This window comes from Mirounga leonina, unplaced genomic scaffold (assembly GCF_011800145.1).
Source record: "Mirounga leonina isolate KUSES-001 unplaced genomic scaffold, KU_Mleo_1.0 Mir_197, whole genome shotgun sequence".
Lineage (NCBI taxonomy): Eukaryota > Metazoa > Chordata > Mammalia > Carnivora > Phocidae > Mirounga > Mirounga leonina.
In genome coordinates, this window is record NW_023270494.1 from 14,957,700 (window position 1) to 14,983,944 (window position 26,245).

A 26,245-nucleotide genomic window follows, 5' to 3' on the forward strand; every position below is an offset into this window, starting at 1 on the left:
TTCGCCACAGCTCCGTGCTGCCCCGACTCCGAGGGGGTGCTCGGTCACCTCACTGAATGAACACAAGCCCCAAGGGGTGACCTTGCATGTCCCACGAGAGACCAGACAAATCACCAGGAATTTGGCCTCCACCTTAACCTGCTGAAGCGGCTCCTGGGGGAGGCCTCAGTGAGGTCCCCCCCCCCCAGCACGACAGGGGCCTGGGGGAGGGCGCGCTCAAGCCCGCTCCCTGGAGGGGCGCAGTACCGGAAGGAGAAAGCACCACCACACCGCGTTTTTCCAAGTGTTACCCTTTATAAATAAGTACATTTGCTTTCATACATACAGTTCATTGTACGGATGGCGATCTGTACACATGGGCAGGAAAATGCATTCATTGAACTTTTCACATCTATCTCACACAGCTCACATGTACAGACAATACAACTGCTCAAGCAAGTACAGCGAAGGAAAATGTCTTTCCTTATACACAGGGGACTAGATGCCTCTGTCGGGTGTGGGACATCCCCACTGCACGAGTTCACAACTGTGTGGTGTTCAATATATCGGGAGAGAGAACAAACATGCATCGGATAATATACTGTACAGAGAAAGTCCTTTACATCTGAGTCATAGAAAACCTAAAGGAAAACTAAGTGCATTAAAGCTTTTTCCAGCAAGTGTCTTGAAAGGACAGCAAAGAGGAGGAATCAAAATCATATTAGTACAAATCACTCTTTAATTGTAGACTGTACATGTCTGTACTAATTAAAATCATCTTGGATTTGGAGGAGACAGAACAGAGATGGAGATGCTGCGCTAAATGGAAAGGAGACCATGCCTGAGGATGGCACCTGCCCTGAGCCTGATGAGGAACTGGCCCCACTCAGCAGGAATCAGCCAAAGGAGGAAACAAAAACAAACTGGAACAGGAAGTGTAACTTACAGGATTTCCAAAATAACCTGTGAATGAAGGAGAGATCTGGAGCCGGCATTTCTAACTTTTTTTTCCCAGTAAGCTGGTACACAATAAGGCAGGTACATTCAAGTACTGAATTTCCAGAATTAACGGTCTGTCTGGTCCCAGGGACCGGAGGGATTGAGTGGAGTCCCCCTAACCAGGTGTTCTGGTTAGTGATTAGGCAAAAGAAAAATCCAGCCAGTAAGTGCTACAAAAACAAAGCAGCTAGGCTCCTTCCTTCCCACAGAGTAGGTCTGTCTGAAAAACGAGAGTGATGCTGGCCTGCGTCTACATGCGTTCAGCTAAAACCTGGCAGGTCAGCTTCGTGGAGATTACCAGAGTCAGCAGGAACATGTGAGATGATACGGGTGAGGAAACATGAAAGTAACACTTGATTTTTGGTGTCCAATTACGCATTCATTTGGTACTGACTTTTCAAAGCTCTGACCGTGGCCATCGCGTGGCCACAAGCATCTCAGGGCGGTTCAGCAGCTGTGAGGCATTGGACACCGAAATGCAGGTTACCAACACTTCAGCCCTTCAGTGGTCGGTGTTATAAATGGAGTTGATGAAGACCCAGGGATTATTCAAGTAGCTCTGCACAGTGGCTCTACCGTTCCCATTGTGCTTGTGTCCAGGCCCCCAGCCAGCCACCTTTTCTGGGGAGCAGCCAGAGCTGAGTTCAAGGCATTGCATGGTGAAGATTTCCATGACACGTCTTTGTAGGTAGCTCTTACCCCTAAGCCCTTTGTTCATTGTTGTTAGTCCTGGTAGATGGTCAGTCTGGAATTCCTAGAGGAAAAGGAGAAAAAGCCACACCTCCCAATGTGCACGCGACGGGGCCGCACGGGCCTCGGTGTGGAAGCAGCAGCGGGCTGCCTTTGCAGGTTGGCTTCTTGAGAAGTGGGCAGCCCAAGGACAGACAGACAAGGGTGGGAGAGGCTGGGACAGGGAGGGCGGAACATCCTGTCCCCCGCACCCCCCCGGGGGGCGGGGAGCCTGTTGCATTTGGTGGCAAAGATTCAGTGAGCAACTGGTTTTGTCCAAGGCGTGTCTGCAGTAGAAAAATAATGATTTTTGAATCAAACCAGCCAACGGTGACATCTCTGCAGTTATAATAGTTGGAAGCCAAGAGGAACTGAGAGGGATGCTCATGGGGAGCAAAGGAGGCTTCCTCATACCCACCCATCTACCAGAGCAAGGGAGTTCTACTCAGTTCTCCCAGCCTCTGCCTGGCTGAAGGTCCAAAGCGGGTAGTGTTCAAAGAGCTTATCGTGCCACAGCGGGCGCAGATACGTGAAGACCCCTCTGCAGGCCTCTGTCCCCTCCTTCCTGAACCCTCTGGGCCTGCCTGCTGACCTGGGAGCGGCTCCTCCAGGGGGCCGGGCTGCCGTTCTTTGCCACCAGACAAGCCTGGTGCAGAGCCACAGTGACACCTAGTGGTAGAGTATGGTTGAAGCAAGGTGACGTCCACATAACCCACCGTATAGGACTAAAATCTAAGGAAAATACTTACGGATATTAAATTAGATACTGGTTAATTTTTCTATTGGGTACATCTCTGGAATATAAAAATACCAATATTTAGAGAGGGGTTCATAAACTACTATACAATATAAGGACCGAGGATACCTTTCTCTAGGCTGTTCTGTTTACAATAATTTAGGAAAAGTGTTTAATAATCCAGGCTTAACTAAATTAGCAAACTTGTATCTCTGGACAACGACCTGGGGTACTGTACATGATTCTAATTAGTGGAATTTTCCTGAGCCTTCGAGTTTAAGTTAAACACATCTAGAAAGAGGGGCACATGGGAGAGGAACAAGAAGGGTTTGTGCTCTATTAACTTGGGGCTTTAATAGTGCACGTCTGCAACCCGGACGAGATACAACAGCAGATACAAAATGGTCTCCATTTTGTCCATGCCAAATTCTCATGTTACACAGGTTTTCCCTTTACTTTGTAAATAAACATTAATTTTTAATTGTTAATTGTGTGCCTTACTGATCCAGTAAATAAAGTAACCATGTCTCAGGAGTCCCTAAGAAAATTGCTGGAAAAGCACTTTAAAATCACTGCAAATATTTTTTGTATTTAAAAATTCTTAATCTTTTTGATGCTTATATACAACAGTTACTTCTTGTGCTATAAATGTTGTGATCCACTGCTTGATTTCTTTCTTTTTCCTTGAAAGATACACTAAAAGACAAGAGCGGTTTTGCTATTTTCTAATGAAGACATTACGCACACTTAAATATCCAGTATTTATCAGAGTTACAAATTCAAACAGTAAAGTGCACCCATTTATAGACATGATGTGATGGGAACCCATTAGTGCAAGAATTCTGGGTGAACGAAACATACAATTTGGTGAGAAACCTAAGAGGCTGAGGTTTGTTACCACTGTCTCCATTCCAGGGTGATGTGAACTGGGTGAGTGGAACTTACCAGGTTCATCTGACAAACTGCCCCCACCGGAAGCCAGACATCGACTCAGCAAGTGTTGCCGGGGGAGAGGGCATCTCGGAGACGCAGCACTAAGACGAGCCCACGGCATGAAGTAGCGCAGCAGGGCATGGGCAGGCTGCCTACAAGGAAGACCGGTCTCCTGCCCCAGGAAGGTCCAGCTGGCATTTTCTAGTCACACTCAACTGGCGCCCAGTAGTGATATTCATTCCCTCTTACAATGGCTAACAAAGAGTTGCACTTTGACTGTTCTAAGTGTTTTGCCCAATAAGGCATAGACCCTACATCTCCGGTTTGTCCAGGAAAACCGTGAGAGACCCTGGGGACAAGTGACATCCGGGGCGAGTTGGTGAAATGCAGAACCCGCTCGCTCCCCGAGAGCGGAGTCCGGGTCACACGTGTGGCGTTCCAAGTAAGCAGGGGCACTTTTCTGACAGATGCAGACGTTCTTCAAGCATGTAGCAGCAGCTCCTCAGTGAGGTGCTCAGGAAGGGAGGACATGCAAAGGGCCCCGTGGGGCTGAGACCGGACAAAGCGGGAGCCGGGCTCCTGGCTGTGGGCTGGTGCTACAGCGGGACATTTCATCTTCTCGGGGAGAGAAAGAGAGGGAGAAGGGAAGGGACAAGACGCCGGTGCCCACCCTGGGCTAGCTGAGCAGGACACAGTCCCTAGGCATCAGAGAGAGTGCGAAGAGTCTGGGTCTTGAGCTGGCCCAGCTGTCTGCTTCTAGCACAGACAAGTCCTGGCCTCTTTCAAGCTTGGGGGCAGAGGGGTCCGTCTACTTGGCAGAATCTAAAGTAGTAGAGAAATGTTTCTGATCTCAGCTTCATGCTCCCCATGTCTTCGTGATACTTTCAGAGGACACTTACTATTACAAACAGGTCTGGTCACATCTGGATTTTTAGGGCAGGAAACTGCCCTTCCAATAGCCCTTTACTAACAAGAGCAGAATGATTCCTAATAACAGAGAATGGATTCTCTTTTGCTCAGTTTCTTAAGTTTTCAGAGCTGACGTGCAGTCAGTACCAGGCCTGTGCTAAGGCTTTGGTTTCAGTGTTCTTGCTGTCCATCTCGTGCTGGCCTCAGTCATGCAAAGGACAGGTCAGCAAATGACCACAAGACACGGAACGGTGCAGGCTGACCAGATCAGAAGACCTGCTGTCTGTCTCACGTGCTCCCACCCAGGGCTGAAAGGGGTCTGTCTTCTCCCTGAAACACTTTGCAGTGTCTGGTTTTCAAAGATCGCTCCCCAAACACTCCTACCTCGAAAAAAAGAAAAGAAGAAACAATTCCTAGAGTAATAGATTATGGAACTATAGATCTCGAAAGAGAATCAGATGACGTCTGGCGCAGGGTACAATGGCCCTGGGTGCAAACTTCAGGAATAAAGTCTTACAGTCCCGAGAGAATTCAATTTGCTTCTCAGAGAACCAGTTTCTTCACTACACCATGTGGGTTGAAAAAAGGAGGGCCGGTAGAACACAAACCTGGCTCTGGGTGAAGACCCAACTAACAGGATTAGTGTACCAGTCAAACCTCGGCAAGAGTTTGCTTTTGTGGAATATGATGCTCAGTGATTATCTCAGGACCTATAAAGCAGATTTCTCCAAGACAAAGATGTTCTCTAGCCTTTCACTGAGAATCCAGAACAGTCTTTCTTCCTCTCTCTCTTTCTTTATATTTATGTATTTCCCCCCACCACCACCCATGGAAAATCAGTAGATTTTTAATAGTTAATTGTTGGCTAAAAACCTAAAGAATACCTCTCAGTGGATTATTTAAGAATATCCATGATTCTCATCCGATTTCCTTGGCTGAGTGAACTATTTAAAGGGCTGGTTGTTCTCTAAATATTCATAAAACACTTCTTGGAAAATCAAGGTAGTGACATTTCAAATAATTATATATATATATATATTTTTTTTTCTTCCAATTTAATAGACCTCTTTCTTCTCTTTTTCCTTGATCCTTTTGCCCCCGTAGGAAGACCAGCAATAACCTAAACGAACGTTCTAGACCTGATGACTGCAGGGAGCTGGCAGTCCAGGGGAGGAGACCATGGCACAAGAATGCACTGGGGCTGGCTATTTGGATAACACTGGATAAGAATGCAAAGGCAAAGGGGCATCATACTCTTTCTAAAGTTCCTAGAAGAAAACAAACGAGAACACCTTATTTTTGTAAAAAGGAGAAAGACATTCACACAACAAGAACATCAGTGAAAGCGATTGTCTCCTGGAAAAAGCTGACCAGTGTGTCTGATCTCCCTGGGCTAAAGCACACGGCACAACAATCTCCTCGTTGGCGTCGGAAGAGAGGGAGAGAGCATGTGGCTGGGGCACAGACGGGAGAAACTGAAGTCCTGGCTCGCTGGAGGCCAGCTTCCCGGTCGGCTGCATGCAAAGAACTCCAGCATGTGGGCTGCCACCTCTGAACACCACACAGAAACTACATGAGAAATTAAGCCAGGGAACTACCTCAAATATGGAAACCAAGCCTGAAAATGTGCAGTGAAAACATATGGGTCTCACTCCAACAAATGTCTTTTAAACATTAGACTCCACAAATGGTCTCTTTGGTTTGATAGGGGATGTCTGCCCTTGTCGAGAGTCCCGGGACAACTGCCTATACAGGTTGTCCTGGTATGCCTGAGCCACAGGGAGGGTCCGAGCCACCTTCACATCGGGGTATGAGGAGGCCTGGCCGACTCTCTCCAAGAGGTCTCCACGGGACCCATTAGCCAGCATCCCATGGGGGCTGTAATAATCGTCCTCCAGCAAATGGCCATTCTGTGCATTGTTGGTTTTGTTATAAAAGGCAATGTTGCTGATGGATGATGGCGGACTGAAGGACTCAGGCTGAGGCAGGTTGCCTGGAGACGTGGGACTGAGAACGGTATCCACGGATGACACGGCCCAGGTCCGATTCTGCTGGTGAAGGTGGGGGTACTGTTGAGTCCGGGCTGTTTTATCTATGATCCCCATGAATGGTGTGGTCCTGGATCGGGTGGGCTCGCTCGGGTAACCTCCCTGAGTGGGAGACACCGGTGACAGCTCGTCACATGACCTCTCATATGCCGGTTTTAGTGGGATCTCCATTTGTTGAATCGAGGAAGATGGCCGGAAGGTAGGAGTGAGGCTGGAGGCTGATGAGATACTATTGCTGGATGGAGAGAAGCGGAGGCCTACGCTCTGGGAGTGTAGCAGCGGCCTGGGGGTTGGTGGATGGGGTTTGATTTCGTTTGGGTTGACACTAATAGGTCTTCTGATTAGGTGCGACACATCAGGGGAACCTAGCTGGCTGGAGGAACGCTCCAGGTCTAGTTTCGAGTGACAGACCGGGTAGTAGGACGCGGACTGGCTACGTCCGATCTGTGGCGTCTGGCTGTACCTCATACCACCTCGATATGCTGAGGCAGGCCGCTGTGGAAGGTCTTCTTTGGTCAACCCTCCATGCTGACAGATGGCGCCTGCACTCAGGCTAGCCTGGACATGCTGCACAGGTCTCCCGTCCCCTACGATCCCCCCAATTGACCCTTGATAAACCAACCGGCTCTGACTTACTCCCACGTCTCCTTGTGAAGACTGGTATTTACTAGCCATCGAGTGGGCTACTTGGCCATAGGCCCCTGTAGAGATGACGGTGCTTGAATGCACTGCTGAGCTGGGCTGGTTGCTTCTCACAATCTGGGCCTTGGCAGGCTGTAGCCTGAGCCCTTGCTGGGGAACTGCCACAGGAAGCTGAGGCATCTGGTAGGGCCGCTGGGCCATTTTGGATAATGGAGATTTTGGCCTGCCAGGAAGCTGACTCACATTTGTTTCTTGCTGATAGCGCACGGGTGAGCCAGACTGGGATCTATAGACACTCATGCTTTCAGCGGGAGGGCTGGCCCGATACTGAGGGCCTCTTCGGAGAGGGGAAGGGGGAGGGCTTGGGTATTCCTTGCCCTGTCCTCCCACGGGCGGGGGGCTAAAGCGGTAAGACCCGCTCTGGTGGGCTGGGGAAGTGTGTGGCGGACTAGGCCTGTAATGAGAGTTCTGGTGAGTTGGAGAAAGAGCGGGTGAGGTGGACTGATAGCCCTGTCTGGTGGGAGAACCTACGGAACTACTGGAACGGAAGTCAAAAACCTGATGCGAGCCAAGTGGTGAGCTGGAGATGTAGGCGGAGTCCCGATGGGCTGGAGAGGCGGGCGGGCTCTGGATTATCGGGAGCCCCTGACTGGGCCGAGCCTCGGTCTGGAGGCCGATGGAGACGTTTTCGACATCCTGTTCCAGGTACTCCTCCTCGAATATATCCTGTACAGAGTATATATCTTCGTGCTGTGGTTCGGGTTCCGTTTCTTCCGGGAGCGGAGGCTGAGGCGGCTGCTGAGGCGGCGGCTGCACCTGGCGGCACTCCTCCTCCACTCGCAGCAGGAGTCTCTGGATCTCACGGTTGTTTGGGCAGAGCTTGATGGCCTCGTTCAGATCCTCTAAGGCTGCTGCAAACTGTCTGCTTGACAAAATGTAAACACAGGAACTGGAGTGATTCTGAATCAACAGGAATCACCAAGAGCTGAGAACGCGGTCGCTATTGCAGAGAACTGGGGGGTAGCATCTGGGGGCGGGGGGCAGGGTTGGTTTCGTTGGGTTTGTAAGGGAGAAAACAGGTAGGCTGTCATTCTGGAAGAGTCCAGAATGCTTCCTTAGCCTGTTTAGCCTCCATCTTCCTTCTGGCCTCTCTGGGATTAGCAGAGAAGTGGCCCCACTTTGTCAGTCCAGCCAGGCCCTTCAGGAAGATTCTCTTAGTGCCCAAATGCACACCAGGTGGCAGTAGGAGGGTTGGGTGGGGTTGTCATTTACAGGGTCACTGTCAATTAGCTTAGGAACAAAACAGTAACTACAATATTTAAAAATCTTGCTGATCCATCATAATTTTTTCTTTATATTCTTAATATTTTGGCTCCAAATTTCAGGCCTTTTCCGTCCTAGCCAAGAAGCCCGTCTTCTGCCCTTTGTTCCCCACTCTCGCCCCACAGCACTGTCGCTCCTCCGTTCAGCTACGCCAGAGCTGGGCAGGGATTAGGCTCACTGACTAGGCCACTCAGATTCTAATTTACAGATGAGGACACGAACTCTCAGAGATAGTCCGATCCTCTCTATTAATAATCGCCCAGGAAAGGGGCAACTGGCCTTGTGGGGAAGGAATTCTCTGGGGAAAAAGAGAATTTGACAGTCAAGCTTCTGTAAGGACTTTGTTCCCCCAGCTAGTTAAGACTAACGTTATCGCCACTGTCATCACTAGACTTAACCTGGGCTTGGTTTTTCAGGACCATATCTCCCCCTGGCCTCAACAGTGAATGTGAAGCAGGTCGTTCCCGGGGAAGAGTTTGGGAGAAGGATGGGGCACCGGGCAGAAGGCATCAAGGACAGTGACAAGTTATCCAAAGATCAGTGATTGATGGCAGGTTCTAGGTCTTTCTGGAGCCTTTCCTGCCCAATTTGGCCAAGCCACAGCAGATGGACACGAGGGATGGAGTTTCTGAGTTTCTTTTGGGCCCCCTCAATCCTGGCAGCAAGGACCTCCTGTCTCCATGAGGGTGTGGTGTGGCGGTGTGGTGACTTAGGTGAGGAGGAGGTCCGATGCCACCAGACTTGAGGAGAGCTCCAGAAGCTAAATAATCCAGGGACCCCTCAAACGCCTACAGGAAAAGAGGAGCCTGCGGTGTAAGTGACCCATCCTACTTTTCCTTCTAAAAGGGCAAGGAGGATGTTTTGCTTAAGTGACCTCTTCTTAAGTCACCAGTGTCTCTTTACGCTGTCTGTTCTAGGGGTTAAAATGTGATTGAGAGATGGCAGAGGCTTCTTGGAAGAAGTGCCATTCTCCAGCAATGCGAAGGCATTTTCCTCCCGAAGTAAAATGTTCTAGATCTCCATAGCCCTCAAGATTTGCCAGTCTCAAGTGGACTTCTGTGCTATGGGAGCCATCCCCAAAGCGTGTCCCTCAAAGTCCTCAGGGATAGACACATTTGGGTACATATGCCCCAGGATGGCCTACATTGCCTTGGCCAGATTTTCGGAAAAGAGACCTCTTGCTCGTCACCCTCTCTCTCTCTCCTCACCTGCTGCTGCGTTTTGCCCTTGCTCTTGCATAGTAAGCTTCATAAGATTTCGGTTTCAGCTCCAGGGCCTTAGTAGCAAATTCCTCCGCCATTCCAAAATCCTGTCATTACAATAGGTGTGCAAATGAGTCATTGAAGAGATATGAAAAATAGACAATTTGGGAATAAAACAGAATATATGTACATTTCTTTGACATTTACGGATGGAACACCTGGGATTCTCGACATGCCTGGCATGGCTCTAGCCATGTGGCCCAGACTGGAAGTTCCTTCTGCCTTTGCCCTGTGTGGCCCTGCAACAGCTCCTGGGAATTTATCTGCCCAGAATCATTAAAATACTTTTAATGTGCCTTCCTTCTGCTTTTCTAAGGAAGCTCCTTCCAGCCCAGAAGCCAAATGTGAACCCAATGCAGCTCCTGAAGTTGGAAACCTGACCCCTTGATACACATGCGCGTAGGAAGGCAAACACAGCCATGTGCCTCTCACGGGGCCTCAACCTACCCCCCAGCTTCCTGTCGCACCCACTATTCCTCTGCTTCCTAAGGGGTGAGTGAGGTCCAGCAGGATGAGGTCTGTGGAAAGGAGAGCTGCACTGACCATGGAGACTAGATGGGGTCGGGGCACCGGACGGACTTGGGTTCAGTCCTCTGGTCGGCCACATAGCCCCTCACAGGGGCTGGTGTGTTTTCTCATCCATACCTACTTTGCAGGTGGGATGAGCGTGATGACGCGTTTGAAAGCCCCAAACACCATTTCTGGCACATAGCAGATGCTTAGTAAATGGCTTTTTCCTTCTCTTAACTGGTTCCTTACTTAGGAAGCATTTAAAACAACAACAAAAATACAGTAAGAGAGGGCCCTGGCTGTGACTGGCGTTCATGCAATCACCTCATCTCCTGCTCACTGAGGCTCCCTGGAGGAGCGTGGTCTCATCTGTCCTCATCTGAGAACCCTGGGAACAGGGGCCTGGGGAACAAAGCCATCGTTTTAAAGATACCCCTCCATACTGAGCTAAAAGGAGAGTTCTTTCTCTTCTTTCATTCAATGTCAAAGCCTCAGGACAGCACAGTAACCTCTGGTGACGCGTGTGATTCCAGAGGCAGAACAAAGGCCTGGGGCACAGGTGGAAATCAACGAGGGAAAGTAACGAGCCATCTCGGACTCAAGAAGGCCGACCTCAGCTGCTTCGTACAGTGCTGGTCACGGGAGCTGCCTGCTAACTGTTCTGAGCAAGTGTGGAGCTAGAAAGGGAGCATGGAGCATTCCATCTTCCGGGAGTCATCATCTATCACTACTCTGTTTCCGATCTTATCTTTTAATGTTTTTCTTTTTCTTTTGGACAATCATCATTTCTGGCAAGATGAGAATGTTTTTGAGAAGTAGATTATTTGTTTAAGCAAAAGAGAAGGCAACGGACTGGCACTGGCTCCGGAGTGTTGTCTCATTCTCACTGGCTGGTGCCCCGGGGGACCCTGGGTACCGCTGGTCTGGTTCTGTTCCACAGAAGAGCCTCACTGCCTTCCCCTGGGGCATCCCCTTCCCACAGGAACCACCACCCTGGCTGCACTCTCCTCAGCACCGTGGGGCAGCGCTGCCTCTTCGGGCCATAACTGTGTTCTCTGGGACACCCAGGCTCTTCTCATTGCCAGGGTTTAGATGGAGGATGCGAAGGTCGCACACACAACCTCTCTGGACTTGACAGTGGACCTCTTGCCCCTGCAGCTGAATTCTCACTTCCGCACAGCTGAGCTCTCTACTCATCGGCATTCTTTTTTGGGGTGGATTGTTTTTAGCCCCTGAGGAACTGTGAGACTTCAGGCAGGGGGTTATCAGAGGTTCCTGACACGATCTCAGCTATTCCCAGTCTCTGAGAAAGGATTCTTGGCCTGGGAGCATCTGCGTGTCACGTGAGCAGTGGCTGAGGGCACCAGACTGTTCCTGCACGGCAGGCAAGAAGGACCAAGGACTACTTGGGGGGTAACAGAGGGCCAGGAAGAGTTCTAAGATTCCCTCTGTGACAAGAAGGGACACGGCATGCTGGAGTAAAAAGATGAGGAAAGGAGCGAAAAGTTCAAGATTAGCCTTTGAAATAAACCTTGAAGTCCATGGTCCTGAGTCCTCTCTCCAGCCCTTCCTTAAGTGACTAGGGGTCTACTAGAAAGGAAGGGAATGACTACAATTAATATCTACTTGCAGCTAGAATTCTAGCCACCACCTGCTCTCACATTTTCCCAAAGACCAGAAAACTGACTTGGGGGTAGGAGACGACGATGATGGTATTCTAATCACTTTCAGTGTGAACTAAAAATTCAGAAAGCACCAAAAGTGCCCACAGCATTAACTTTTTCACAGTTTAATATACGGATTGTGCTTAGACTTGATTTCTTTCAAATTGCAAATGTCAGTGCTCTGTGAAGGACAACCAAGTTCCAAATGGGGCCGAGAACGATTTTAGGGGCCTGGTAAGAGCCAGTGAGTGACGTGGGCTGTCAGCTTCCAGGGCCGTAGAAAGCAGCTGGGAGGAGAGGGACTTACGTTCATTTTCCTGCGACATCGGGAGAGGTTGAGGAGGAGAGACACCTTTAGTTCCCGGAAGGTTTTCAAGTCCTCACCAAACCCTTCTCGAGGGAATTTCTTCAGGGCGTACTGGTAACGCTGGGCAGCCTCCTTTACTTTACCTTTCTAATGGGAGTACAAGATGGCAAAACACACAGTTGGTCTGCTGAGCAGCTGAGGTCTGGCCCCGCTCCCTTCCTCCTCTCTGCAGTGATTATTAAGTTAGCCCTCCCAAACTCCAGCCTGGGGAGGAGGGCTGGCCCCGCTGGTGAGAGCAGAGGGTCCAGTCTTTTCAACAGGAAACTCACCTGGCAGGAAGGGCAAGGTTGAAGGGGATACCCAAGGCACAAGCCAGAGAACCAACACCTGGAACCCCCAGCTTCCCGACAAGATTCCCAAGAGACTGATCTTGCTCATTTCAAAGGAGCTTTTTCTTAACCTGATCTCCTTGGGACACACATCATTTCCTAGTCCCAACCTCTCTAGAGTTACTACTACTTCTTTACTTTTGGCTTGCCTGGAAAACTCTTCCATTTGATGCTCCTCCTTGCCAGTCCTCTAGAAGAGGCCATTCTCTTCCTCACAAAGGAGGTGGGAGCTAAAACGGTCTACCCGTTGCTTCCCTAATCTCAATGCATAAAGTGGTATGTCAGTGTTCCCGTTTTTAGAAAAGCCTCGGGGTAGGGTGGTGGTAGAGAAGTTTAGAATTTGTGATTCATCTGTGTAGGAGGGACTTTCCAAGATGAAGTAAATCTATGACCAATTTAGGGACCTGGTAACAGGGGCCCTGAACTTTCCTTACATTTTGTGTCTGAAAATCTATCAGCTAATAAATACATATATACATACACACATGAATAAATAAAAATAAAATAAATGAAAATCTATCAGCTGAGCTCAGAATGATGCAGGAGGCATCTCCCATTCATTTAGCTGATCTTAATCTGCTGTATTCCTTCTGTATAGCAACTCCACCAGGGAGTCCAATCTTTTCATTTTCTCTTCAGCACCTTTCATTAAGGAGAGATCTGCAGTCTACCAAGGTAGAATTCTGGGTGGGAACAGTAGTAGCTCTGCCTATTCTCATTAGGAGGTAGGACTCCTTGTGTTGGAATATGAGAAGCTATATTATAACCAGGGCTTAGATTCTTGAGAGCAATGCTATCCCCAAGTCCATAAATAGGACACCGAGAGTTAATGAGGCCCTTCTTGGAAGTCATGTGAAATCCTGGGTGGGTCAGGACTCGAGTTTCCTAGAAGCCCAAGATTCCTAGATTATCATGACATTACACAGAGCATCCTCAGGAAACACAACTCTTCCCCCAGGAACTCAAAACATTCCTTACACAGGGGTGGGTAGAAGGTGGTAATAATGTGCTTCATAATCATTTTGCATCTTTGGGCCTCTGATATTTCAGTGAGGTTGGATTTATGTTTACCTTTAGGAGAAGAAGACGCTGCTAATCTTAACCAGATAACTGTGACATGTGATCTTCTTCATTTTTTTTTTTTTTAAATTTAAGTAATCTCTACACCCAACATGGGGCTCTAACTCACAACCCTGAGATCAAGAGTTGCAAGCTCTTCTGACTGAGCCAGCCAGGTGCCGTGTCATGTAATGTTCTTTTGGGATTTCCTACAGGCCACGGGAGAGAGTCTGTGTTAGGGCACTGGAGTCTTCAGCTTGAACTGTGACTACAAAAAGACTCCATACTTTTTTTGTTGTCATTCAGTGAGTGACTTTAAGAAAATCTTATAATTGCTATTTGTCTTGCTTTCCTTATCTTTTTTTTTTTTTTTTTAAAGATTTTATTTATTTATTCATGAGAGACAGAGAGAGAGAGCGGCAGAGGGAGAAGCAGTCTCCCAAGGAGCAGGGAGCCCGATGTGGGACTCGATCCCAGGACCCTGAGATCATGACCTGAGCCGAAGGCAGACGCTTAACCATCTGAGCCACCCAGGTGTCCCTTGCTTTCCTTATCTTACTCAGGGATGTTGACAAGCTATTATCACTACAGACTTTTAAATCTATATTTATATATTAAATATGAAAGCAAAGATCAATGTCTCTTTCTCACAGACTAAAAAATAGCTGTACTACATAATTTTACTTTACTTGTCCCATGAGTTTCCAGGTCCCACTTAGCAGATTCCACGCAGAATCTAGGTAACTGCCTATAAGTGACCAGATAAAATTAGGTCTTCAAGTTGATCAGCTGCAGGCTTATGTAGGCCACTCTTGCTCTCTTGTTGGGAAATTAAAAACTCAGGATGGTCTACGTAGGAGCCCATCATTGAGGGATGGCATTCTCCCTTTGCCTCTAGAGCCGAGGATGAGACTGTCAAGACTTTAGTAGATTCTACAGGTAGAGAACAGTCAGTGGCTGCTTTGAGGAAACTGTTCCTTCCTCCCCTCACCTTATAAAACATGTCCCCCTCTTCCATCAGCTTGCTCAACAGGATGATCATGATGTCTGGTTTGGAGGTGGCCATCGCCCATGTGGCTGGACCTGTAGTGTACAGGATGCATGATGGGTAAAAAACTCAGACAATGTAAGGGTGGCAGGAAGCTAGGTGAAAAAAACATCCTGGGGGATTTCTGCTGAGAGAACAACTTGCTCATCGTTTAGACCTGGGAGTATCTTAGGGACTCCCACTGCCAAGAAGCTGCGCTGGATTTGTATTCACCTTAAAATAAGAACATCTGAACTGTCTGAGCCTGCACCACAGGAGGGCAGCAAAGCCTGCCAACGTGTTGTATTTGGGCAGGCCATGGCTTAGTCTGGAGTTGTTTTAAATGAGGTCATTGCGAGAAAGAGTTTACATTCAATGTCACCAAGAGATTTAAAAAATCCAAAAAGGGCAGTTTATTTTAGAACCTGGGACTCAAAATCCCTAGCTGTTTAGTCTCTTAATTTAAAAATATGTCCTTTGCAGAAAGGGGAACCATTAAAGATTCTAAAGGCTCCCTTAATTTTAAGTAAGTATCGAATAGGCCTCCCTGGGATTTACTTTGAATCAGGAGCACAGTTCGAATGTCAAAAGATGTGAAACAAGCCAACATGACTGAGGACTACTTTACCCACAAAGAGAAAGAAGAGGTTAAACTGATTAGTTTATAGACGCCTGAATTATTTACCAACTAAGCTTTTCAGGGTTAGTTATCAAAAGTTCAAGTTATTCTCTACAACAGTCGTTAAAAAAATCTTCTTTTAAGGTGAAGTAAATTAAAAGATTAGAGGTGTAGGGAACTCATGCAGGCTAAATCAAAGAGGAGAAGGCAAAGCTGACCAAGCCATCAGACCACGCCTGATGCTGACAGCGGTGAAATATACCTCGTGGGCGACTCGGTAACGTCTGACAACCTTCAAAGAAAGGAGAAAACAAAAAGTTGTAGGAGAGGAAAAAAAAATGGATGAAGGTGAAAAAAAAAAAAAAAAAAGAAGGAAAAAGCAGCAGTGAGAGGCAGGCAGCAAAAAAGCCAGCACATCAGCCAGCCCTCGCCTACAGGTCTGTGGGACGGGGGCGCGGGCGGGACGGCAGCAGCAGGGACCGGAGAGTCTGAAGCACATACAGAGCAGGGGAAAGCAGAGGCTCACGGCAGTGCGGGGACCGAGGATGCTCACGGGTGGGGCTGGCACAGAGGCGCTGGCCCGAAGACGTGCTTAAGGTTAGAGCAGCCTCGTGGCTAAGGCGACCAGGGGCACGGCAGATAACCGGGTGATTCTGGACACAGAGTAATGGCAACCATGGCTCAGAGGGTGCTTTCTCTGGGCCAAGAGCCTTTCCGTTCACTTGGACAACAACTGGGCCAGGGCAGAGGGGGAACTATACACATTCACACCAAACACCCAGGGCAGCCAGACCACTGGACCAGTCTGGCCCCCGGGCACAGATGGCCAGGACCTTCCTCCTTTCTCCTACCTATCTTGGCTCCTTTCTTCAGAAGAGTGACAACAACAGAAGTGTTCCGGCACCCCACTGCTCGATCCAGAGGGCGCATTCCGCTATAGTCGACGTGCTCGATCATGGCCCCGTGATCCACCAGGAACTGGACCTAGGACATGGATCAAGCAGAACAGTTAACACAGGGCAATGGCTCCGCACTGCTCCACTGAGGGCTCTGGCTGCTGCCTGGACTTGATTCAACTGCTGGTCTGAACCAGGCCGGGTAGGTAGCCATGGGATTTCAGGCCATACTTGTACTCTTGGTCTTTAATGGTGTTTTGAATATTCCTGTCCTCTAGCAATTACAGGTCCAAGAACTTTCTATCAGGAATCATCAACATGTTACTCTACCCTTAACCCCTGAGAACATTACGGATGGAGAACCTTCCCTGTCCCTACCACCCAAAGGCCCGTGTAAAGGCACTCACCACCTCGGCATCACCGTAGAAAGCTGCCAGATCCAGTGGGGTGCGGCCGTTCTTGTCAGCATGGTCCGTAGCAGCCCCATTATCCACCAGAGAGCGCACTACTGAGAGATGACCCTTCAAACAAGCCCAGCTGAGGGCTGTCAGTCCTTCTTTGTCCATGAGAGCAATGGAGGCACCTATAAGAGCCAATGTAACACAGGGCTGAGGAAACACGCAACACGGGGCCATCCAGAGCAGGAGGGAAGGCTGGTACCGAGACTGCACGCTCTGTCGAAGCGCAGTCATGTTTGCTCCCACGTGGGGAATCTTTTCATTCCTGCCTCACTTTTACTCATTCTCTAGGGACCATCCCAAATCCCCCCGTTTCCAGGAAGCTTCTCCTGGTTCACTGTTCACCTCGTCTTGAATGTGCTTAACACATGTCACCGTATTCTGTTCTTAATCTTTTTTTATGTATCCTACTTACATGTAATAAATTCTCAGTGAATGCTTTCAGAACTCAGCAAAAGTCTTCCTTTTGTAATAATATAAACTCCTGGAGAGATTCTCATAAAACAGAAGGAGCTCAGTCCATGTTTATCACTGGTGATAGCACCAGGCCACGCTCTCTCTCCTTAGAATGTGGGGGAGATGAACTCATGGGAAGAAACTGAGCCCAGGCCACAAGGAAATTCAGAGTTTAATTAAACTTGTCAGCCTTCAATGATCCCATCCTCACTCTCTTAGCCTTTTTGATATTCTACATGTTTCTCTTCAGTGTTCCTATGTTTTCATCTGTAAGGATCAAGCATACTCGATAACACTGTTTTGTAATTAGTCTAAAATTCAATATATATTTGGTTCTTAGCGTAGACTGCAAGCTCTTGGATGGCAAAGGGACTATCATTTCCTTGCTAGTTTTGAAGAGTACCTAAGACATTCTTTTCACACCGTTGACATGGCACACTAACTAAATTAGGATCAACTTACTGCCTACAGAACACTTTCCAGGCTGCCTCCTCAGCTAGACAGGGGTCAGATGTCAGATCAAGCTTAGCATGTGCCACAGCTAGGCTCAGGGTCTACTCAGCAGTTCTCTGGCCTACCATGTTTTTACTCCTAGAGGTCAGACAACCAGACCCTGTGGCTTCCCACAGCAGGATGAAGGGCTGGAAGGTACCATACCTTTAACCCTGATGACAGCCATTTATGTACTGGGTTCTCTTTTCACAATGGTATAGTTTACAATGAAAACATCGACTCTTAACACATAATGAATTTGAATGTGGGAGAGAATCTAAGGAGTTTTCTCAGATGGACCATCTATAAATTCCCTGGACAGAGCCTCCAACGGTAGAAGCAGCAGGATAAGAAGGTTCTGGATGTATATTACAGATAAGCTGATTTTCCAAAGATAAGGAAAGCTGGAATTTAAGAAATTAATAGGAGATACATATGAAATAAACCCATATATTCAAAATGCGTCCAAAATTCAATATGTAATCTTCCCCTCCTCTCTCTTCTTCCCATTGCAGTTAGTGGAATCACACGTCTTCCAAACATCCACTTTAAAACTTTGGAGTTATCTTTAACTCAACTGTCGTTATTTCCTACATGTAATTACTCTTTATATCCAAAATCGTTTTTGTACTTGGCCCTCCTGTTCTATTCTAACAGCTACCGCACCTGGATTAGAGCCTCGTTACTTCTCATCTATCACAGTGCTTCCTACCGGACCCCCCAGCCCACTATAATTCCTCCAATAGAATCTACTGTTCACACCCCTGCCAGAGGGATTTTTTTTTTAAAGCACAACTCTGGCATCAATTCCCTTTAAAAAAATCTTGAGGGCGCCTGGGTGGCTCAGTTGGTTAAGCGACTGCCTTCGGCTCAGGTCATGATCCTGGAGTCCCTGGATCGAGTCCCGCATCGGGCTCCCTGCTCGACAGGGAGTCTGCTTCTCCCTCTGACCCTCCTCCCTCTCATGCTCTCTGTGTCTCATTCTCTCTCAAATAAATAAATAAAATATTAAAAAAAAAAAATCTTGAAAGGCTCCCCATTGCCTTCAGAATTAAGTCCAAACCCTCTTTTAGTCTGTTCCTTTTGACTTTCTTTCCACATACGTTTCCAATTTTACTTCCCAAGAGCCCTCATGTACTTTACCAGACAACTTGAGTTATTGCCCCAAACCTGTTGTGTGCTGGATCTCCTCCTTGACTTTTCATTCACGGCCCCCTCCCTGAATACGAAACTTTTTTCCTATTCACCTTTCAAAGTCTGTCCTTTCCTAACTCAAATACCTTTATCAGAGCACTGAGTGTTCTCTGCTTTTCAGGTATTTATCTTCGTTTCACCCCCTCCTTGCCAGATTACAGAGTCTCGGAGGGCACAGATTACGGTGTATTAGCAAAAATCACTCACTGGCATGGCACTGGTATAGCGTTCTGCAAGTAACAGCGGCTGAATAAAGGTTTGTAGGATTTGTTGATTTAGTGGAAGTCTCTGATTTAAGTGTGAAAAAATGAAATACTGAGGACCCCTGACTTATGATGGCCTGACTTAACAATTTTTCAATTTTATGATGGTGCGAAAGTGATACGCATTCAGTAGAAAATGTCCTGCGGATTTTGAATTTGGACCTTTTCCCAGCTAGTGATGTGTGGTGCAATGCTCTCTTGTGATGCTGGCCAGTGGAAGTGAGCGGTGGCAAACCAGAAGCCACACGGCCATGAGGATAAACAACAGATACACTTAGGACCATTCTGTTTTTCACTTTCAGTACCGTATTCGATAAACTACATAAGATATTCAGTACTGTTATACAGTAGGCTTTGTGTTAGATGATTTTGCCCAACTGTAGGCTGATTTAAGTGTTGTGAACACATTTAAGGTAGACAAGGCTATCATGTTCCATAGGCTAGGTGTATTAAATGCATTTTCAACTTAAGATATGTTCAACTTACAATATTTTAAACTTGGGTTTATCAGGACGTAAGCCCATCATAAGTTGAGGAAGATCGGGAGTACAAAGACCTGCATGTCTGCAGTGGTAAGGGAGAACAAATCTCTGGAATCTGTGTCTGATAAGCTTCCACGGGCATGTGCCAGACACTGTGCAGTGATCCAAAGGTTATCAGTGGCTGAAGAGGTCTTGCCTTTTCCAGTAGACTTGGGCTGTTCTGGGACATTTATTCCTGCCCCATCTTATCCTGAGAATCTAGGTACACCCCCTATCCTCCTCCAACCCCCTCTTGGCAGAAGTAAGGATAGATATCACGAAACCAGACTTGTTTGTTGGCTTGTATTGGAGAAGCAAGAACCACTTTGCATGCTGGGAGAGCGGTTCTCTGGTTCTGACCCAGCACTGCAAGTCTGAGGCTGTGGAAACAAACAAATCTTCTTTGGAGGATACAGCTAAAGATCCAACAAATCTTTGAGCTTTTAGTTTAAAATCTTAGAAGAAACCTCGCCTTCTTCTTAACTTGACTACCCTCAGTTGTGCCGGCCTGGTTATGATTCTTCAGGAGGTTGGCTTGCTTGAAGTGAATGTGCCCATAGATATAATTATAGATGTTTAGGTCCAGTTTACTAATAGGGAAGGCTAACTGGAATGGAGTCATTAGGCTGGTCACGATCACAGTATCTCCTACTTCATGTAAATGCTCAAAGTCCACTAGATGGTACTGTAGAGTCATCAGTGACTTGAGTTTTCCTTCTACAGAAGTCCACCCTCATTCACTCCTATTTTGCATAAGTGACTGAGGTCAGAGCAATCAAAAGGAGCCTGAAATGCTTTTGAAGGTGGTGTGACTGCAATCTCTTTATTTCTCATTCACCAGGAGTACGTGAATGTTATGTCAAAAGGAATTTATTACGGGGCGCCTGGGTGGCTCAGTTGGTTAAGCGACTGCCTTCGGCTCAGGTCATGATCTTGGAGTCCCTGGATGAGTCCCGCATCAGGCTCCCTGCTTGTCAGGGAGTCTGCTTCTCCCTCTGACCCTCCCCCCTCTCATGTGCTTTCTCTCTCTCTCATTCTCTCTCTCTCAAATAAATAAATAAAATCTTAAAAAAAAAAAAGAATTTATTACAATAGAAGATAATATAATATCCTGATTTCTCAAATAGGGTCCCACTGTCAGCAATTGTCTTAACCTCTGTTTGCCTCCTTTGGATTACAAGAAAAATATTAGTTGTACAGGAATTGATAAAAGTTAAAGAAAAAACAGTCCTTGGAAGATGAACATCTACTGAGTGTATATTAGAAAAAAAAATCAAAGTTTGGAGATTATAGATTTGAATTAGAGAATTTAGAATACAAAGAATATCAGAATTAAAGGGTCCCACTGTATATAAGAGCAGAGGAGAGGAGATGGACTTTCACATTTTAACCAACTAGATTCATAATTCATATTCTTTTTTTTAAAGATTTATTTATTTAGAGAGAGAGAGAGCATGCACGCATGTGCACAGGATGGGAGGGGCAGAGGGAGAGAAACTCAAATAGACTCCCCGTTAAGCAAGAAGCCCAATGCGGGGCTCGATCCCAGGACCCTGAGATCATGCCCCGAGCTGCAACCAAGAGTCTGGATGCTCAACTGACTGGGCCCCCCAGGTACCCCAATAATATCTATTCTTTTTTTTTTTTTTTAAAGATTTTATTTATTTATTTGAGAGAGAGAATGAGAGAGAGAGAGCACATGAGAGGGGGAGGGTCAGAGGGAGAAGCAGACCCCCCGCCGAGCAGGGAGCCCGATGTGGGACCTGATCCCGGGACTCCAGGATCATGACCTGAGCCGAAGGCAGTCGCTTAACCAACTGAGCCACCCAGGTGCCCGATAATATCTATTCTTAACATCTCTTAGAACCCATCACTGGAAATCATGAGTTCCTTGGACTATTATAGGCACTGACCATGCAGCTCTGGCATCCCAAGACTGACCTTGTGCAAGTAGAAAGTCCACAGTTCCCAGATGGCCTTCAGAGGCAGCCATCATCAGGGGAGTACGACCTTGCTTGTCTGCCATGTTGACATCAGCTCCATGGGTGAGTAAAAGATCAACAATCTGCAAGTGCGGAGAAACAGGGACGAATGAGCCAGGAAGAGCTGCTGAGTAGACATGTGCACGTTGTTCCCTGCACTGGGGGATCTCCTCCTACTGCACAAGCAAGTCAGCTCTCCATGTAGCTTTCTACCGCAAGGGTCCCTCTAATTCCTGCAGAGTTCTAGTACCATGTGATCTGATCTCGGACTCTCTTAAGGATAGCCAAATGAGAATTCAACTCTGAATGTTTGACTCGGCCCCTAAGTGAAAAAGAATTTAAGATACCAAATGCCAAGATGTAGACTGAACAATCCCACAATGGAAGCTCCAACACAAGTCACTACCTTTGCCGGTGCCATTTTATTGACCTGTAGGGGTTGCTAGTCTGCCTGTAGTGAGTATTTATGACTGAAGCGAATACAACAATAAAGTGCCTCTGATAACTCTTTTATACTGTTTGGCTTCTAGAGCCTTTTTTCTACACAAATACTTCCAAAGATTCTTACCAATCTGCTTTCTTTTCCATCCCAAGTGTATAAATTAGCATTTATCCGGAATTCAAACACCTGGAAAGATTGCATAGCTAGAATTTACATACACCACGTTTTCTTTTAGCAAGTTTGAGACATCTGCAAGACACCTGTTAGCAGGGATCTTTTGGGATATGAACCTTCCAGAGGACCTGTGAATATGTGGACCTGTGGATATGTGAGAAGCAGGTCACTCCATGACCACGCCAGAAGTAGCTAGTCCTTCTATACAATATAGATCATGATGATTATTTTTTTTTAGAGATGGGCCATGATTTTGAATGTTAGGTATCTTCTCAATGAACGAGAATACTAATAACAAAGGCCCAAGTCCTCAAACCCGATGACTGCTGAGTAACCCAAACTTTGTGATTTTTTTTTTGCTCTCTGCTTCTGAAGTTCCTGTCTAGAACTCACCCCTACCTGAGGGACTGGAAGTAGCTACCCTGCTTACCTGCCAGTGGCCCTGGCGCACAGTGCTGAACAGGGGCACTGCCCCTCGGCGGTTTGGCTGGGCCACTGCTGCCCCCTGTTCCAAGAGCAGACGGCACACCTCCAGCTTGCCCCTTCCGGCTGCAGCTGTCAGTGCTAAGGGCAGAGAACACAGACTGAGAACAGGTGGGTCTTGCCCTCCCCAGCCCTCTGTGTAAGCATGGCAGTGTATCTGTGCTTGATTAATGTAACTGCTACTTTACCTCCAAGGATGGTATTAGCTACTTTTGCCATGAAGGAAATTTTTAAAGAAAAATCATGAATAAAACCACGTTCTAGTGGGCTTACAATATATGGAGACAATTGTAATAATACATTTATTAAAAATCACCTTTGATTAAACTTACTTGGTTTCATTTTTCCTACCCAGACTGTCTTCCCTACTTTTGACTTACCTCTTTTTTTGGTATCTCTTCTTAGCTACAAACCTTTCAGGGGTGTGTACGCGTGGGGGGAATGTAGAGAGAAGGGCCTTGCAGAGTAAGGTTTTTTTGTTTTATTTTTAAAGTATTTATTTAAGATTTTATTTACTTATTTGACAGAGCATGAGAGAGCACAAGTAGGGGGAGCTGCACAGGGAGAGGGAGAAGCAGGCTTCTCGCTGAGCAGGGAGCCCAACATGGGGCTTGATCCCAGGACCCTGGGATCATGACCTGAGACGATGTTTAACCCAGGTGCCCCAAATAAGGTCTTCTTTAGAATTAGCTAGGAACCACTTCTGGCCAACCTCTACTCCTGGGCCCTTAAACCTAAAGAACCAAAGCCAGGAACGGCAGTCTCAGGTTCTTGGGCCAGTTTTCTTTTTTTTTTTTTTCTTCTCCATTAGTTGAGAGAGAAGTTTCGAGTACATCCGCAACCATTTTCATATAAGGGTCAAACTGTTCAAGGTAATAGTCTTAAAGATGAGAGGAGAGGTATGACAAAGGCTCTTCTGAATATAAAATAATGGAGTCACCGATAATAAAAATAGCTATAGTGACTACAAGGGACACAACAGGGAGAAACTTAAACATTCTTCATTTTGTGCTATTATCAATTGTATATGATCTCTGAGAGAGTGGAGATTCACGAGTGCCTATTTCATTCTCTGAGCACTGTGTCAACAGTAGCGTGAGGGATTTGGAGATAGATTTTCTACTAAGTCCATACTTGAACAAATATATACATATATATTTCATTTGACCATGGCATCTCAAATGCATAGGTTCAGTGTTTTAAAGAATGGAGGAGGGTGGGGAGGACGGTAAACACTGTTAGAAGGTGGCAGGAATTATGCTTTTAAAGAAAGAGGATAGAGAGCTTTGTTCCCAAACTGACTTGGACACCTGATGTGGTGGCCAGCAAGTCCTTCCTTGATCACGGCCACCTACTCCAATGGCAAATCAGAAAAAGATAGTATTTGGCAAGTGCAGATAATATTTCAGTTTGCAAAAGTTCGTAGCTAATCAGGAAAGCAACTGAGATTCAAATCAAATGGTCACTTGAAATTTTTTTCATTCAAGGGCAACTGGTGGCATTTTGTCTTTGGGCTTGGTCAAATTCATCCACAACTGATTCATATGCAAAGTCAAACTACCTGTCAAACCACTAAGATAAGCCTTCAAGTAATCTTTTCTTTCCTCAAGGGTAAGAATTTATGAAGGAAAATGTAACAGTTTTAGAAGATATATTTAATCAAACTAGATGTGTCTTGTCTTATGTGTATTTTCAGTTTTATTTTGGAACTCTTAACAGTGGCATTTCTGCCCTATTCCTCACAGCAGGCCAGAGGTTTATCTGAGGTGAGGGTCATTTCCAAGCCCTGAATGAGTGAGTACAGGTATTGATGGGTATGATTATTTACTTGACTAAGAAGTTTTGTGTCTTGTTCCTTACATCAAAGTGATCTTTGCCAACTTTATATTTCTTTTTTTTTTTTTTTTTAAGATTTTATTTATTTATCTGAGAGAGATAGAGAGAACACAAGCGGGGGGTGGGGGCAGGGACAGAGGGAGAAGCAGGCTCCCCACTGAGCAGGGAGCCCGATGCGGGGCTTGATCCCAGGACCCTGGCATCATGACCTGAGCCGAAGGCAGACACTTAACAGACTGAGCCACCCAGTGCCCCAAGAACCCAACTTTATATTTCTAATAGTTCAGGAAAAAAAAACCCCAAAAAACTACAACACTTTAATTCTTGGGTCAGAACACAAGAGTAGCTTAAGAACTTGACTGGAAACCATCGTGTCATACACCTTAGTTTACATGTGTGTATATATAAATGAGCTCTCAGTAAAGCTGGAACAAAAATAACCTGACTGGGGTCGACACTCATTAGGAACCGTAAGAATCATCTTGTTGGTACACGAAACAAATGATTTGGAAAATTTCTAACTCTTACTTTCTGATTCCATTTAAAGTAGCTATGCAGCAAACCTCACTTTTAATGCCCTGTGTATGGTGGGGGGAGGGCAAATACATTCTTTTTCACAAAAGAATCTGTAGCCTGATGGAGAAAATATTGCCAGTATTTCAGAATCAAGCCTTTCACCAATGATGCCAGCTCACAGAACACTGCTGAAAACTTACAACCAGTGCCCATCTTGAAAGCTAACGCTTCTATTGTTCACTCTAACATGGAGTTATATTGCTCTGGCTGGCGCATTTCAACTCACTGGATAACACATTTATATGAGAGGGAATGTTCCATTTGGTTGTTTTCTTTGTTGTATCATCTCTGTTGCTCAGGTTATGATGTAACTTGGTAGGAATCTCCAGCTGATAGCTGGACATGGTCATTAACACAGCTGGCCAATTTCATCTCAGAACAACACAACTATGTACAATGGGATCGGTACTTTTTTAAAAATCCAAGAGCAAAAAACTGCTTTGGCTGGATTTTATGTAAGTCTTATCAAAAACTGTTAAAACTTTCTGAAAGAAAGAAGATTAAGGTAAAGTCGGTTCTGTAAAACAACACACTGGTTCTTAGAGCAAACACAGCAGTTTGGAGCCAAATCTCTTCCTAAGAGACCAGTAACAGAATTTGTTCCCTAGCTTGTCAGCAGCTGATGAGATTATCTGACATAAATGGTCCTTTTTCAAAGCGAAACATCTAAGGAGTCTGAAGAAGCAGACAGGATGCAGCTCAGAGTTGGGGAAATAGCCAAAGTCGGCTTGGATGGGTTGGGGATACTAAACAGAATGCGGCAAAGCAAATGGTTCTGTTTATCTATTTTCAACTGTGAAAGAGTGTAGCACAGACAAGTCATGCAAGACCAATGAGAGACAGGTGGTTGGGGAGACATAAACTGATCACTGCTTCCAAAACGTTAAACATCTATTGAACTATTTGTCAGACACTGTCTCTGCTCTCAAGGAACTCAAGGTTGAGTAAGGATAACAGACAAATAAAAATTACATTGCTATCGAGTGTATAAGTTGTATGGAGGTAACAGAGGAAGAAGTGTCTGAGAAGGTCTTCAGGAAGAGATGTTCATCTGAGCTGGATGCTGAAAGAGAAAGAGAAGACTGAGAGCAGGCCAGGCACAGGGAGAGCACGTACAAAGGCACTGATGTGGGAGACAGCAAGTTTATTGTTATTGGAGTTACCGGAGAAGCCAGGCAATAGATAAGGCTAGAGATCATGACTGGTCTTCTTAGGCTACACTAAATAACTTCATTAATGGTACAGGTGGTCAATAAAGGGTGGTAAGCAGGAAAGTGACATCAACAAAGATCACTCTGGTGGAAGTCACAAGGGAGATGAATCACGAAAGGCTGACA

At 46.4% G+C, this 26,245-nt stretch overlaps 1 protein-coding gene across 1 annotated transcript in view; it reads right to left on the reverse strand.

Annotated features, from left to right (window-relative positions):
* Positions 1 to 274: 274 nt before the first annotated feature.
* The window catches only part of TANC2 (tetratricopeptide repeat, ankyrin repeat and coiled-coil containing 2), a 362,442-nt gene continuing 336,471 nt past the window's right edge, over positions 275 to 26,245 (reverse strand). The window contains exons 20-27 of the mRNA XM_035026328.1: positions 22,444 to 22,577; positions 21,357 to 21,480; positions 16,439 to 16,614; positions 15,987 to 16,119; positions 14,481 to 14,572; positions 12,042 to 12,188; positions 9,507 to 9,607; positions 275 to 7,897 (exon numbers count right to left, since the gene is read on the reverse strand). Of these exons, the coding sequence (XP_034882219.1) occupies positions 5,953 to 7,897; positions 9,507 to 9,607; positions 12,042 to 12,188; positions 14,481 to 14,572; positions 15,987 to 16,119; positions 16,439 to 16,614; positions 21,357 to 21,480; positions 22,444 to 22,577 (2,852 nt within the window). The 3' untranslated portion in view covers positions 275 to 5,952. The remainder of the gene's footprint in view (positions 7,898 to 9,506; positions 9,608 to 12,041; positions 12,189 to 14,480; positions 14,573 to 15,986; positions 16,120 to 16,438; positions 16,615 to 21,356; positions 21,481 to 22,443; positions 22,578 to 26,245) is intronic.